We start from the raw sequence: 17092 nt of genomic DNA, 5'->3' as shown, positions 1-17092 counted from the left end.
GACAAGTTTTTCATGCCGCAACTTGTGCCGTAGTTTACGGGCCCTTTCAAACTTGATGAGGCGTTTCTAGGCAAGGCGCGTGATTGGGGCGAGATCTGGTGCAACGGCATACCACGTATCCATAAACTTCCGAGCCGAAGAAAAGACAAGATGTGTTCTTTTAAAGATGGCGAACCTCACAATTATAGCCCTGCACTTTCCTATCTGGAAAGACCCAATGCGATGTGCACGCTGAATATCACGCGGTTCTATTTGTACATGTAAATAGTGTTTACAATGCACAAAAATGATTTTCTGAGAAACACACCATGATTCTTTTGGTTTATCAGGGACGCTGTGTAAAACGAGGGTATTTATTCTAGATCTGCTTTCAGCATCGTTTATCCGGGCAGACAGTACAACCATCTGTGCCACATTTTGAGTGCTTATCTCATGGAGTTTGCCCAATTCAATCTGCATGTCGTCGATACCAACACAGACTGTCTCAGTTATGTCTAGCCGTGATTTAATTTCACTGAACGTTTTATCATGATCAACTAGTTTTTTTAATAGACTTTAGTTGTTCAAGCATTACCGTCTGTTCAGACTGCAGTTCCTTCACAACATTAAGAATTTCTTTGTCAGGACCGTGGTTAGTTTCGATATCACCAGGTAGCATGAGGAGTTTGAACAGCATATGTGCACAATCACACACAATGCAAGAAAAGCACCGTGGGTCCGGCAGCCCAAAGAGTGCACGGTGGCTACTAGGCTTTGCGTAAAGACAATAAGAGTTCGTTACCTTCACCAGCAGGAAGCGTGGAACGTTAGCACGGGTCATCGCTGGCTTGCTGCCGTACCCACTGAGGGGCGCGCTGATGGGGCGTTGCGTTTTAACAGAATTCCACGCATGCGCAGAATGCACAGGGGGGGCTCCGGTGTTCAGAAGACTGAGTGAATGCCACGATACTTGTAGATATAGTCGGCGGCCGTGTACAAAGTGCGCGGACCGCGATCTGCTGTCAGTGAGCCGGTGATCTGAAGTCCAGGACGGCCCCACTGGCTCCACCGCAATACGCCCGTAGACCGGAAGTTCTGCGCCTGGACTTAACCTGGCGACAGATTCTGGGCACGGGGCGCGAAAGCTCAAGGCTCCAGAAGCTGCTAGCTCCAATGTCCGGAAACTGCACCAGGACGAAGCGTGGAACGTAAGCGCGGTCCATCTCTAGCTTGTTGCCGGGCTCACCCATTTTAATTTCCATTTCTGCTCTTGGGTGCTGGTTAGATGTTTCTGTTAGAATTGACTTTTGTTGTCGTTTCGAGCAGGCCCTTCCAGTGTCGGTGGGGAAAGTAAAGTCCGCTGAAAATTTGCGCCTGCTTTTGCAATGACTGGTTCCGTTTGTATAACTGCTAACAAAATCACGTTTTGGACGTTTGGGAAAGAAGTTCAGCGTGTTCATAGTGTGCGAACGCCAACATGGGAGAGTATTGTACGGATGTTTGGCTCACATGTTTTTTTCTTTTGATAGGTTAACCATACGTACACGAACTATCAGTTCTAATATAAAAAAAAATCGGGCAGGCTCAATTGGGATCGCAGCCGCAATGAGGTGCGTCAAATTTCACATGCGTGCTGGAGATGGAGTATGGACGGGCACTGAGGTAGAGAAGTGGCCTAAGAAGCACAAACGTTTGATTTATTTACGGATCAGCTAATTCATGGTGAATAAATCTGGGTCGCACGCACCAAAACCACGACACGATTGTGAAGCACTCCGTAGCGGGGGGGAGTCCGAGCTAAATCTGACCATCCTGGATATTTTAGCGGGAAGCATTCGCATGGTAGACCAGTTTTTCGCATTTCGAACCGGTGCCCTCGGGCTTTGTAGCGAAACGCCAAAACCACTAAGCCACCACGTCTGGTCTGCCGAATATATACTACAGCTAGTAGAGGCCTTGAGGTCTAATTTGGCAATTGTGCTCGCTCCTGTTTCGTGGCGGGCCCGCTTCGTTTGGAGAGTGTTATGATACGTAGCGTGAACTCAAGTAACCATGCTGTCAGTACGACGTTTTTCATAAATTCCATGGATAGCATCTGTAAAGAGGTCACTTTTTAACACAGAAGCAAATAGGTATTCGGTAACGATACAGGATTTGCCACGCCGGGCAGGCATGGGCCAACTTCAAGAATTTCATCTGGAGGGTAATGAAGTGAAGTTGTTTTTCCCATTTATGGCAAATGTTACTAGAGGCAGGAGTTTGAAAATCATCTCCTCTAGAAGCGCGATCTCAGCGAAACGAACAAAAATTGCGCGAGTTTAACATTGCCACCATAAGGAGCTCAGATGAAGCGGGAAGGCATAACACTTGAAAGCATGAATGTATCGCAGAAATCTGTCGTTCATGATGCATGGGCATGTAGTATACACGATAGCAAGTTTTGTTTTTTATTGGTATTTAGTTTTCGTTGCAATTCTTTCGTGTTTCTGCGCTTTTGTTTCCTTGCTTCAACATGTATACATTTTCAATGTCAGTTCTGGTCCTTGTCTGTTCTTTAAATTGTATCGTCATTCATTGTCTCGCGGTTGGATGTTCTATGAGCCCGAACAACCTAGCCCCATCTTTAACGCAATGTAGCTATATACATTCAACCATGTGTCCGGAGTCGTTTGCAATCTAAAGTAGGAGGACCAGAGAAAGAGGAATGGCGATGCAACGCACACTTATACCAACACGTTTATACTATACTTTAGGGAAGATCAGTTATAACACGAGTGCAACAAGAATGGAAATCGGGACATGACTACTGCGTTTTGTAGATCTTCAAACGCGCTGCAGTCACCGGAAAATCGTGCTTCTCGTCAAGTACGCACCCTCTCCCATTTGGTCGGAAAGTTTTGACCGGCGTGGCGTGCCAACTGATGCGTCCGAGCCGCGTCTGGTCTCCACTGCCCTGCAGCATGCGTGGTGACAATAACCGGTTTGTTAAAAAGTGTGAACTTGCTTTCTTGCAGAAGGCAGTCTTATGTTGACGGAACGAATGTTTCACAAAGATTGGGGGCACGCAGCAGCGTTTCAAAGCTTGGTGTACAGGCTGTTGCAAAGCTATATGCCACCAGCGATACACTTCTGAGGATCAAGCTTAGGCCAATGGCGACCATCAGGACCAGACAGCGCAAAGACCACACCCCCTATGTTGTTGTTGCTGTCCTGAGTGGCCGTGGCACATACCCACAGTGGGGGATTGGCCGAGAATCGGGTGGTTCAATTAGGTGCCTAAAAATAATAATAACAACAAGGGAGTAAACAATTTGAGCATCGGAGTTTAAAAGTGAATGTTTTGTGTTTGGAGAAAAAGAAAATAGTGAGAAGAAAACCGGTATCAGACAATAATAGTAAGAATAAGAATAATTGCTGTCGAGCCTCAATTACAGCACACACCCACTAGGGAAGATCGCGATTGCATTCTTCAACGGTTTTTGGCAAGTTGTAAAACAGATTCGCGAAATGCAGGTGGGGTGAGGGCAACGGACGGATGATCAAATTGGCTATGCCCTCGCTAAGGAAGCACCATTAAACTCCTTTAAAACCAAACAAGACAAACACGGTGTAAAAAAAGGCACTGCGAGAATGCTAAGCTATGAGCAATCTCAAATATTGAGGGCAAATAAAATTGTTCAAGCGAAAAAAAAAGTGGCACTGTTCCGAACCGAGCCCACCAGCCAACCAATCACGGCTCGGCCAGTGAGTAGGGTTCAAGCCTTGACCCCCGGGATCGGAGCCAACCTGGGCCACAGGTGCCACCGGTGGCGGGCATTGCTTTACTCTAACCCGCCTCCTACCGAGCCCCTGCGGTGGTTGTCCAAACTCGGTCATGGCTCTGGTGAGAGAGTTGATGTTGCAGTAATATATATGCTTATCGATCCCAGTGTTTAGCTTGATCAACCAAAGAGGACAATGAAGAGAGTTGAAAATAAGCGGTGACATGGCCTTTCTGTTCCAGTCTTTAGCTTTGCCAAGTAGAAGAGGACAAAGGAAAGAGTTGAAAATAAATGAAGATGTAATCGCTGAGCATATTTTTTCTTTGGTTTTTATGCCCCAAAACTATATGCTGCGATTTTATCGCTTGTTTATTGATTTGTAATTACTTTACGGCATTTTCAAATCCTTCTATTTGGTCAATTCATTTGTGGGTATGATCCATTTTCCGCGACTACAATAACAACGGCTTTGGCAATACAACAGCACCAACATAGAAAGCCTCAGCTGAGAGAACCCGTTCAACGAATGTTTGCGTGAGTGTTGGTTGATTAGGCCTCTTATGTAAATTATTTAGCTTGAACCTGTCATACCTCTTAAGGCAATCACGTCGGCGCTGACCTATAAATTCTTTCATGAGCAAGGGCCCAGTTCTTGGTTAGTCCTCCTAGCAGCCTGATGGTTTGACCTTGGCATCGTTATTTTGTAGCAGAGTTAGCGACATTCCTGTCGCACTGGTGCCATCGAGCGGGAATTTTTGTGATGAACAACTCGGGCGTTTTCCAGGCGGAGCTCAAGTTAATGACATTTAAACTCCAGATGGTAAGCAATGTCCGTTAATTTCGGAAGGTGTGGTAAGGTGCGTATGTCATCAGAAGATCGAAACTTTATAGCAGGCCTTGGAATGTGCGCCATTTGCATGTGTTCCGGTGAGCGTTTTGTCCCGCCACATTTATCACGTACGAAAGCAACATTTGCGCCGAGTTGTGCCAAGCCCAACAAAGGCTTTTTATAACATGTCCGTTTTTGCGTCTTAGCTTTATGCTGACATAACCACCTCGAAGGCGGTTAAAAAAGGTACCACTGTGTCGTTATCGCTAGGTTTGCTGGTACCTTCTGCCTATCGGAAAGATAGTGTAGCCGCTCATTTTAAGACTTAGACCTTTCGTTACCAGTTCTGTTCTTTGTCGTAGCTGTTCGCGTTCTGGCTATAGTGCAGGAGGTTGGAACCTAAATTCATGCTGTTACGCCCATGGCGAATGTGATCCCTCTAATGAGGTCACAACGTCGCTGTAAAAGTCCTGTCTTTTTGAATTAAGCTATCCAGCAGCTTTATCGAAATGCTCGGCAAGAGCTCATGAAATTATTGTATACCCAACTTATTGCAGAGGCCAGGATATTCACGGAGAGAGGCTGTTGCAGTTGTCAAGGTTAGGTCCTTTGCATATTCTGACGTTACTGCGAAGCAGCGTGCAATAAATTAAGCTAAATAGTCCCGACTTATCGAGTCAGTAGCGGAAAATGCGATGAAAGAGTCTATGCAGCCTAATATTGCTACCGTTTTTCAACAGCAACTGCGTAATGACCTGAGCTTGCAACCTCTTTTTGTCGCGCATCACACTACCAAAGTTAGTGGCCAGTTCTCTATACGCGATGGCTCACTATGTAAAACCGACTACTTCGCCATTGGGACTCGCTTCCGTCTCGTTGTTGTAGAAAGTCTTCGAAGTGACGTGCTACCAGGCATGCATGACGAAGCGACATACGTTCTGATTCGACCGCACACTGCAGCGTGTCAAGGGGCCCTTTTACTTGCCGCAGATGCATCACACAACAGAGAAATTTGTGTTGAGCTTTGAATAAAGGCCACGTCGCAAGCGACCTTCAAGCCATCCCAGTCTGCAGGAGAGTTACATGCAGCCATCGAAGCGGTTTTCATCGCAGTGTGTCATCGCCAGTGGCACGCGATAAAGGCAATCGGCGTCGGCTCGACGGTGGTCACTCCTGTAAGTTTTAAGGAAGTCATTCTTGAAGTCATAAATCTGATCTTGCCAAGCCAAAAGACGCATCTCAAGGACTTACAAGGAAGTATAAAGAATGCTGGTAGGTCATGATCTTGAATGCGCGACCGTGATTATCAAAGCCCAATTTCTGAACAGGAAAACTGCCGCAAGATATACTTGCTCAAGGACTTGTTCTAACGGTAAGTTGGTGCTTAGATTTCCTAGGTATACTTGACTGTTGCACGAAGTACATTTAGCGAAAAGTACATATCGCGCTGCAGTATGTCTTCTTTCTTCTTTCCCTTTTCCTGAAATGTATTTCGCGCCAGTATTCCTAGGACATTCTTGCTTCATGACATAACATAAGAAGGCAACAAATACTGACACCAAGGACAACATAGGGAAAATTACTTGTGCTTAATAAATGGAATAAGGAAACGATAAGTTCATGGAAGTTAAAGTGGATGAAAAAATAACTTGCCGCATGTGGGAACCGAACATACAACCTTCGAATTTCGCGTCCGATGCTCTACCAATTGAGGTATCGCGGCGCTGTTTCCCCATCCACTTTCTTGGGTATTTACGTGTACTAGTAGAACCCTGGAAATGTTAGCCAGCAAAGCACTGGGACAATCCGAATAATCGCCTTAGATGACTCCAGAGATTGGACCCTACCATGAATTTTAGGCTACCACCGAAAATTCAACGAAGCTGTGCCAGTCTTCTGCACAGACTAAGGCTGGGGGTAGCGTTTACGCGTGGATACGTGCACCTCATGCGACGCACCGAGTCTCCACACTGTGAGGTGTGCAATGTGACTGAGACTATAGGTCATGTGCTTTGTGTCTGCCCTAAGTACGTGGAAGAGCGTGATAGGTTGGTCAAGGCCTTAGGCGTCTCGACAGCGCACCGTTGTCGGAGGACGTTATTTTAGGCCCTTGGCCAGATGCTCTGTCGAGGTTCAAGGTCATCAAGGCATTACTGAACTTTATAAAACTTACGGGCCTGGATTGCAGACTTTGAGCATGCCAAATTGCTTGCCATATGTTCTACATCTTCCTTCTATCGTCATCGTCACGCATCATGCACCTCTTTCTTCCCTCTTTCTTTCCCTCTTCCCCTTCCCCCAATGCCGAGTAGCTGGCTAGAGGAATATACCTCAGGCCGACCTCTCGGCATTTCGTGTCATTAAACTTCCTTCTCTCTCTTGACTCCTTATGATATTACTAATAAAAGTCGGGCCCTCTGTTAGCTTTCTTCTTGTTCAGGAAATTTCTTTAGTGCTTTTTTGTGTTCTTTCTGTGATACCCTTCTTGGTTGGATCCTTCATCGTCTCTACCCTCACACCACCAGCACAGGGTCCTTGTCTTAATTTGGCAGAAAAGAAAAGCAAGAACAGCTAGTTCCCAACTTCCGTTGTGGGTTCAAGCAGCAGTGGGGACGACACTTTTGTGGAACCTTGCCTGGAAATGGAAATGACAGTGGATGAAAAAACAATTTGCCGCGGGTGGGGAACGATCCCACGTCTTCGCATATGTATATAAACTGCGTCTGTGTACGTCCAAGTACCGGGTATACCTGAACCTTCGCATATAGCAACGAACAGTGGAAATGAAGCCTCAATTGTTTTCTGAGAACACAAGATAAAATTATTCACCATGTACTTCGTCCTGCGACCTATCTTTACGCACAACTCGATGGAAGAAGCGATTGGAATATCTACAGATACTTGCAGAAATACAGACAATCCCGTAGAAATCACAAAACAGAACTTGTGAAAACGACGCATGCAATGAGTATTAACTAATTAGTATTTGTGTAAACTGTGTGCACACAAGGATTGGAACGGTATAGTGGGTCGTCCTCTTCAGTGCTTTTGCTGGTGAACGCCGCTCGCGCTCGGAGTCCGTGCTATACGCCTAGACTATCGCCGCTGCGGTGCTCCTAGTCCGATCAAATAAATGCCTTAAGAACTGCGTTATTCTAAAGCTCCGAGCATGCATATTATTAGCGCACAAAGAACTGAATTCGAATAGTTACAACATTAATAAACATACAGTGGGCACTGAAGGAAGCAGCACAACTTTTGTTTTTGTGCCAATAACCGAGTCCCGTGAGTGACTTGTACGTTGCAATGCACCGAAGATGTCACACTCGGACGGCAGTTGTGTAGGCGCACCAGTGGTGTTTATTTATTAAGGATTTACTTTTTATTCACGGTCTTGAAGCATTGCACTTTAAACTTATTTTACTTGTCTAACCATGGTTAGCAGGTTGGCTTCTTCGTTTTTGAACTATTCGTGGTTTCCTGGCTTCATGCCCTCACCATTACTGGAATCGTGTTACATTTAGGAGTACGCTGAAGCTAAACCGTAAGAAAGATGATCGAGGGTTATGAAGTAGAGATGACAACAATTAAGCCTATGGAATGAGTGCTAGACTAGAAGCAGGCACTTCTGTTTCCAATATTACCTTGTGCTATAATAACTGAAGCTCATTTCGTTAAAGAAGAGATAGTCGTGGTTATCAAAACAATAAAACCTATCATCAATTACTTCTCATGCGCTGATAAGAAAAAGGAAGGCTGTGGAGCTTGTCAGTATTTCTGCAGGTTTGCCGAGCCCTGCAGTTCTATAACTGTTGTCTTCCAGCTAAGTTTGGTGGCGTCGTTGCTAGTCGACAAAATTTTACATACTTCTTTCTTCTGTTTTGGCGGCACGCAACGAAAATGTATTCATGTCTCTCGCACATTGTTGCAGCGTGTGAGGCGTGTTATCGTTCCAGATGTTCGATGCTCTGTTTTCTTTCTTTTGGTTAGGTGTCTGCTACATACATTTTCTCCGCAGAAATCTGTGTATTTAAGAACCTATTGTAAGAGAGGATAACCATTTTTGGGGCGAGTTGGTGTTTACTTGACGCGATGCTTTTTATCGCAAGAAACTCGAAAAAATAAGAAAACAACGAAAGTCGAAAGGAAAGGAAACACGAGCGCTCGCTACATTTATAACTGTTTATTCTGGAAACAGAGCACTCTATACATACACAAATATACATATGCGCAAACGCATAAAACACGCAAAGGACTCGAGTCAGCCGAAGGCATTGTTATGACTTCTTATTGCTTAGGAATCTCAATTATGAATCATAAAGCGTAACAGCTAGTTTGACCCACGCTGGCTAGACCAGTGATTTGGATTTCGTAAGCCTCTCACAGTTCACGTTCACGGCTACACGTTTTGGACGACGCCCAGATCCCGGATGACAGCGGCGTGCTTCGAAAAGGACCCAAATACGGACGGATATGCGAAGTATGGTGGATGGGGCAAGCCGTCAGGCAATCCATTAGAAAGAATTGAACTAAATGTTGTGTTAAGAAGATCTGCAATCTCAGGGAGCGGAAGTCCGGAGCTATTGATAAGTGATATCTCATTCCGTTGATTATGATAAATAGTTTTCCAAAGTCGCTTCGGGTTAGTTTGTAGCATAGCTGGTAAAGTGGTAGAAAGAAAGTTGTGTTGAGTTTGACAGCTTAACTTGTCATATTTTTTTTCCACTGCATAATACTTCTGCCATGTGGAAGAAGAATTGGATCGTTGGGCTGATCGAACAAGCCGTTTTTTCTTATTATTTAGCTGTTTGAGGTATAGATTAAACCATGGTGATGCTGTTCTTTCTGCTATTGTAATGGTGGGGATGTAAAGACGTGTAAGGCGTTGCATCTCTGCTTTGAAAAGCAGCCAGTTCGACTAGAGAAAATTTAGTGGAAAGTTAGCGACGAACGCATCGCAGTACTCAGATAATTCTCGGTTCATGCTGACATAGTCCACTTTATCATACAGTGTAAGTGTTTCTCGATTTTCCTTTGTTTCTTCAGCACATCGCAATGAAACGAAATGTGTACTGTCAGGTGGTCGCTCAAACCGCGCAATAAGGTGACAGGGGTAAAGTTATCAGGGTGAGTTGCTAATACAAGATCTAAAACGTTGTACGAGAGAGCAGTAACACGTGATGAGTCAGTGACGAGCTGCGTTAAGCCGAATGCTATACACGTGTTTATGATATCGCTAGCGGGGCTGCTTATAGATAACGTAGAGGCAGGATCGGAGCAATCAATAGTTGGAAAATAATATCGTCAATCAGAAGGACAGGACTGTTAGGATATGTTTTTGTTAACGTATTTAAGGCTTCATGAAGTAAAGGTGTGAAAGAACTGTCGGTACGGGGAGACCGATGGCAAATACCAATCAAAACGTGCGGGTGTGTAGCAATGCATCAAATGCAAATCATTTCCAGTTGTGAAGAGAGGTTTACAAGTGAACAACTTGAATGGCGATTAATACACCCCCACCGCGTTAGTTATCGGATCTATTTTTCCGAAAAATGTCAAAATGCGAGAGGTAAGGGAGAATTTCGGTATCATCGATTTATCTCTTGAGCCATGTTTCTGTTAGTAGTAAAACATCACAATAAGTTGAGCCTATCAGACTGCACAGTGCATCACGCTTGTGAGCAACACTTCGAATGTTAGCGAGCAGGAATGATAAACGCTGACTGTTCCATGAATGTGGTCTACAATTTGGCCTCAATGATGGCTAAAGGCCTTACTCAATCACCTGGTTAGAAGTGTGGTTGAAGTAGTAGGTTTTTTCACCTGCGTTAAGCTTTTTATGTCGCAACTCGTACATCAGCTTACGGGCCCTTCCTAACTCGATGAGGTGTTTCTGGACAAGGCGCGGGCTTGGGGCGAGATCTTATGCAATGGCATTGCAAATATCTTAGACCTTTTGAGCGGAAGGAAGGACAAGATCTCTGCTTTTAAAGTATGCGAACCTCGCAATTATAGGCCTTCACTTTCCCAATTTGGAAAGACCCAACGCGATGTGCACGCTCATTATCAGGTGGTTCTATTTGTACATCTAAATATTGTTTACAATGTGAAAAAATTATTTTCTTAGAATCAGACAATGATTATTTTGGTTTATCAGTGATGTTGAAAAAAAGAACGTTATTTCTTCTAGACCAATTTTCAGCATCGTTTATCCGGGCAGACAGTGCACCTACCTGTGCCGAATTTTCAGAGCTTATCTCATGAACTTCGCCCGATTCAATCTGCATGTCGTCGATACCAGCAAAGGCTGTCTGAATTTTGTCTAGCCGTGCCTTAATTTCACTGAACGTTTTATCATGATCAACTAGTCTTTTTTCAATAGACTTTAGTTGTTCAAGCTTTACCTTCTGACCAGTTTGCAGTTCTTTGAAAACATTAAGAATCTCTTTGTCAGGGACGGAGTTAGATGCGATATCACCAGTTAGCATGAGAAGCTTTAACAGCATTGGCGCACACTCACTCGCAATGGAACAATAGCGCCGTTGACCCGGCAGTACAAAGCTTGCACGCTGGCTACTAGGCTTTGCGTAAAAGAAATAAGAGTTCCTTACCTGCACCAGGAGGAAGCGTGCAACGTTAGCACGGGGCATCGGTAGCTTGCTGCTGGGCCCTGAGTGAGTGAATGCCACGATGCTTGCAGAAATAGTCGGCGGCCGTGTACAAAGCACATCGCGCGGACCGCGATGTGCTCCTGTCAGTGAGCCGGTGATCTGAAGCCCAGGACGGCCCATTGGCTCCACCGCAATACGCCCGCATACCGGATGTTTTGCGCCTGTAGTTAACCTGGCGACAGATTCGGGGCACGGGGCGCGAATGCTGCAAGGCTGCAGAAGCTGCGATCTCCAAAGTCCCAGGAACTGCACCAGGAATAAGCGTGGAACGTTAGCATGGGCCATCGCTAGCTTGCTGCCTGGCCCACCCATTTTAGTTTCCAGTTCTGCTCTTTGGTTCTGGTTAGATGGTTCTGTTAGAATGAACGTCTGTTGTGTTATCGAGCAGGCCCTTCCAGTGTCGGTGGGGACAGTAATGTACGATGAAAATTTGCGCATGCTTTTGCAATGCTGGTTCCGTTTCTACAATTGGTAACGAAATCATGTTTTGGACGTTTGGGAAAGAAGTTCAACTTGTTCATGGTGTGCGGACGCCAACATGGGAGAGTATTGCACAGCTGTTGGGCGCACACTTGTTTTACATACGTTAACCATATGTACACGAACTATCAGTTCTAATATTTAAAATTCGGGTAGACTCAATCGGGATTGCAGCCGCAATGAGGTGAGTGAAATGTCACATGCATGCAGGAGGTGGAGTATGGGTAGGCCCTGAGGTACAGAATTAACCTAACCAAGCAGAAACGTTTGATTTATTTACGGATCAGCTAATTAATGGTGAATAAATTCGGGGTCGCACGTACTGAAAACACGACACGATCATGAAGCACTCCATTGCAGGGCCCCGGCCACGGCGGCCACATTTCGATGGGGGTGAAATGCGAAAACACCCGTGTGCTTAGATTTAGGTGCACGTTAAAGAACCCCAGGTGGTCGAAATTTCAGGACTCCTCCACTACGGCGTGCCTCATAATCAGAAAGTTGTTTTGGCACGAAAAACCCCATACTTTTCCTTCCATTGCAGGGGGAGTCCGAGCTAATTCTGACCATTACAGATATTATTGCGTGCAGCATTCTCACGGTAAACGGACGTTTTGCCATTTCGATCCCTTCGAAATGCGACCGCCGCTGTCGGGATTCGAACCGGTGCCCTGGGTCTTTCTAGCGAAACGCCAAAACCACTAAGCCACCATGACTGGTCGGCCGTACTTAAGCGACAGCTAGTAGAGGTCTTGCGGTCTAATTTCGCAATCATCGCGCACGCTCCTTTTTAGTGGCCGGCCCGCTTACTTTGGAGAGTCTTACGATACGTAACGCGAACTCAAATAACATTACAATCAGTACGATGTTTTCAAGAGACTGCGTGAATGAAATATGTAAAGGACGTGCATTTTTAACACAGAAGCAAGTAAGTATACGCTAACGAAACAGGATTTGCCACGCCAGGCAGGCATGGGCCAACTACCAGAATTTCATCTGGAGGGTAATGAATTGAAGTTGTTTTTCTTATTTATGGCAAATGTTGCTAGAGGCGGGAGTTTGAAAATCATCTCCTCTAGAAGCGCGATCTCAGCGAAACGAACAAAAATTGCGCAAGTTTAACCTTGCCACCATAAGGAGCTCAGATGAAGCGGGAAGGCGTAATACTTGAAAGCATGAATGTGTCGTTGTTCAGGATGCATGGGCATGTAGTATACACGATAGCAAGTTATGTTTCTTATTGGTATTTAGTTTTGTTACAATTCTTTCGTGTTTCTGCACTTTTGTTTCCTTACTTCAACTTGTATACATTTTCAATGTCAGTTCTGGTCCTTGTCTGTTCTTTAAATTGTATCGTCATTCATTGTCTCGCGGCTGGATGTTCTATGAACCCGAACAACCTAGCCCAATCTTCAACGCAATGTAGCTATGTACATTCAACCATGTGTCCGGAGTCGTTTGCAATCTAAAGTAGGAGGACCAGAGAAAGAGGAACGGCGATGCAACGCACACTTATACCGAGACGTTTATACTATACTTTAGGGAAGATCAGTTATAACAAGAGTGCAGCAAGAATCAAAATCAGGACACGACTACTGCATTTTGTACAGCTTCAAACGCGCTGCAGTCACCGGAAAATCGGGCTTCACGTGGATTACGCACCCGCTCCCATTTGGTCGGAAAGTTTTGACCGACGTGGCTTGCCAACTGATGTGTCCGAGCCGCGTGTGGTCTCCACTGCCCTACAGCATGTGTGGTGACGATAACCGGTTTCTTAAAAAGTGTGAACTTGCTTTCTTGCAGAAGGCAGTCTTATGTTGACGGAAAAAATGTTTCACAAAGATTGGGGGCACACAGCAGCGTTTCGAAGCCTGGTGTACAGGCTGTAGCAAAGCTATATGCCACCAGCGATCCACTGCTGAGGATCAAGCTTGGGCCAATGGCGACTAGCAGGACCAGACAGCGCAAAGGCCACACGACCGATGTTGTGGTTGTTGTTGTCCTGAGTGGCCGTGGCACATACCCACAGTGGGGGATTGGCCGAGAATCGGGTGGTTCAATTAGGTGCCTAAAAATAATAATAACAACAAGGGAGTAAACAATTTGAGCATCGGAGTTTAAAAGTGAATGTTTTGTGTTTGGAGAAAAAGAAAATAGTGAGAAGAAAACCGGTATCAGACAATAATAGTAAGAATAAGAATAATTGCTGTCGAGCCTCAATTACAGCACACACCCACTAGGGAAGATCGCGATTGCATTCTTCAACGGTTTTTGGCAAGTTGTAAAACAGATTCGCGAAATGCAGGTGGGGTGAGGGCAACGGACGGATGATCAAATTGGCTATGCCCTCGCTAAGGAAGCACCATTAAACTCCTTTAAAACCAAACAAGACAAACACGGTGTAAAAAAAGGCACTGCGAGAATGCTAAGCTATGAGCAATCTCAAATATTGAGGGCAAATAAAATTGTTCAAGCGAAAAAAAAAGTGGCACTGTTCCGAACCGAGCCCACCAGCCAACCAATCACGGCTCGGCCAGTGAGTAGGGTTCAAGCCTTGACCCCCGGGATCGGAGCCAACCTGGGCCACAGGTGCCACCGGTGGCGGGCATTGCTTTACTCTAACCCGCCTCCTACCGAGCCCCTGCGGTGGTTGTCCAAACTCGGTCATGGCTCTGGTGAGAGAGTTGATGTTGCAGTAATATATATGCTTATCGATCCCAGTGTTTAGCTTGATCAACCAAAGAGGACAATGAAGAGAGTTGAAAATAAGCGGTGACATGGCCTTTCTGTTCCAGTCTTTAGCTTTGCCAAGTAGAAGAGGACAAAGGAAAGAGTTGAAAATAAATGAAGATGTAATCGCTGAGCATATTTTTTCTTTGGTTTTTATGCCCCAAAACTATATGCTGCGATTTTATCGCTTGTTTATTGATTTGTAATTACTTTACGGCATTTTCAAATCCTTCTATTTGGTCAATTCATTTGTGGGTATGATCCATTTTCCGCGACTACAATAACAACGGCTTTGGCAATACAACAGCACCAACATAGAAAGCCTCAGCTGAGAGAACCCGTTCAACGAATGTTTGCGTGAGTGTTGGTTGATTAGGCCTCTTATGTAAATTATTTAGCTTGAACCTGTCATACCTCTTAAGGCAATCACGTCGGCGCTGACCTATAAATTCTTTCATGAGCAAGGGCCCAGTTCTTGGTTAGTCCTCCTAGCAGCCTGATGGTTTGACCTTGGCATCGTTATTTTGTAGCAGAGTTAGCGACATTCCTGTCGCACTGGTGCCATCGAGCGGGAATTTTTGTGATGAACAACTCGGGCGTTTTCCAGGCGGAGCTCAAGTTAATGACATTTAAACTCCAGATGGTAAGCAATGTCCGTTAATTTCGGAAGGTGTGGTAAGGTGCGTATGTCATCAGAAGATCGAAACTTTATAGCAGGCCTTGGAATGTGCGCCATTTGCATGTGTTCCGGTGAGCGTTTTGTCCCGCCACATTTATCACGTACGAAAGCAACATTTGCGCCGAGTTGTGCCAAGCCCAACAAAGGCTTTTTATAACATGTCCGTTTTTGCGTCTTAGCTTTATGCTGACATAACCACCTCGAAGGCGGTTAAAAAAGGTACCACTGTGTCGTTATCGCTAGGTTTGCTGGTACCTTCTGCCTATCGGAAAGATAGTGTAGCCGCTCATTTTAAGACTTAGACCTTTCGTTACCAGTTCTGTTCTTTGTCGTAGCTGTTCGCGTTCTGGCTATAGTGCAGGAGGTTGGAACCTAAATTCATGCTGTTACGCCCATGGCGAATGTGATCCCTCTAATGAGGTCACAACGTCGCTGTAAAAGTCCTGTCTTTTTGAATTAAGCTATCCAGCAGCTTTATCGAAATGCTCGGCAAGAGCTCATGAAATTATTGTATACCCAACTTATTGCAGAGGCCAGGATATTCACGGAGAGAGGCTGTTGCAGTTGTCAAGGTTAGGTCCTTTGCATATTCTGACGTTACTGCGAAGCAGCGTGCAATAAATTAAGCTAAATAGTCCCGACTTATCGAGTCAGTAGCGGAAAATGCGATGAAAGAGTCTATGCAGCCTAATATTGCTACCGTTTTTCAACAGCAACTGCGTAATGACCTGAGCTTGCAACCTCTTTTTGTCGCGCATCACACTACCAAAGTTAGTGGCCAGTTCTCTATACGCGATGGCTCACTATGTAAAACCGACTACTTCGTCATTGGGACTCGCTTCCGTCTCGTTGTTGTAGAAAGTCTTCGAAGTGACGTGCTACCAGGCATGCATGACGAAGCGACATACGTTCTGATTCGACCGCACACTGCAGCGTGTCAAGGGGCCCTTTTACTTGCCGCAGATGCATCACACAACAGAGAAATTTGTGTTGAGCTTTGAATAAAGGCCACGTCGCAAGCGACCTTCAAGCCATCCCAGTCTGCAGGAGAGTTACATGCAGCCATCGAAGCGGTTTTCATCGCAGTGTGTCATCGCCAGTGGCACGCGATAAAGGCAATCGGCGTCGGCTCGACGGTGGTCACTCCTGTAAGTTTTAAGGAAGTCATTCTTGAAGTCATAAATCTGATCTTGCCAAGCCAAAAGACGCATCTCAAGGACTTACAAGGAAGTATAAAGAATGCTGGTAGGTCATGATCTTGAATGCGCGACCGTGATTATCAAAGCCCAATTTCTGAACAGGAAAACTGCCGCAAGATATACTTGCTCAAGGACTTGTTCTAACGGTAAGTTGGTGCTTAGATTTCCTAGGTATACTTGACTGTTGCACGAAGTACATTTAGCGAAAAGTACATATCGCGCTGCAGTATGTCTTCTTTCTTCTTTCCCTTTTCCTGAAATGTATTTCGCGCCAGTATTCCTAGGACATTCTTGCTTCATGACATAACATAAGAAGGCAACAAATACTGACACCAAGGACAACATAGGGAAAATTACTTGTGCTTAATAAATGGAATAAGGAAACGATAAGTTCATGGAAGTTAAAGTGGATGAAAAAATAACTTGCCGCATGTGGGAACCGAACATACAACCTTCGAATTTCGCGTCCGATGCTCTACCAATTGAGGTATCGCGGCGCTGTTTCCCCATCCACTTTCTTGGGTATTTACGTGTACTAGTAGAACCCTGGAAATGTTAGCCAGCAAAGCACTGGGACAATCCGAATAATCGCCTTAGATGACTCCAGAGATTGGACCCTACCATGAATTTTAGGCTACCACCGAAAATTCAACGAAGCTGTGCCAGTCTTCTGCACAGACTAAGGCTGGGGGTAGCGTTTACGCGTGGATACGTGCACCTCATGCGACGCACCGAGTCTCCACACTGTGAGGTGTGCAATGTGA

The 17092-nt window shown here is 45.3% G+C and overlaps 1 protein-coding gene across 5 annotated transcripts in view; it reads right to left on the bottom strand.

The window, feature by feature from the left end:
- The window catches only part of LOC135914509 (uncharacterized), a 41494-nt gene that overhangs the window by 6337 nt on the left and 18065 nt on the right, over positions 1–17092 (bottom strand). For 2 of the 5 annotated variants that reach the window (XM_065447398.1, XM_065447397.1), the window contains exons 4-6: positions 11181–11486; positions 2853–2932; positions 782–1163 (exon numbers count right to left, since the gene is read on the bottom strand). In XM_065447398.1, coding sequence (XP_065303470.1) covers positions 782–1163; positions 2853–2932; positions 11181–11486 — 768 coding nt within the window. Of the gene's footprint in view, positions 1–112; positions 1164–2852; positions 2933–11180; positions 11487–17092 lie in introns of those variants that run through there. The other 3 variants (XM_065447395.2, XM_065447396.2, XM_065447399.1) reach the window with 2 other exon arrangements.

Source organism: Dermacentor albipictus, chromosome 8 (assembly GCF_038994185.2).
Source record: "Dermacentor albipictus isolate Rhodes 1998 colony chromosome 8, USDA_Dalb.pri_finalv2, whole genome shotgun sequence".
In the NCBI taxonomy this organism is placed as follows: Eukaryota; Metazoa; Arthropoda; class Arachnida; order Ixodida; family Ixodidae; genus Dermacentor; species Dermacentor albipictus.
The sequence above is the reverse complement of the archived record's forward strand: the minus strand, read 5'-3'. Positions and strand labels throughout refer to the sequence as shown.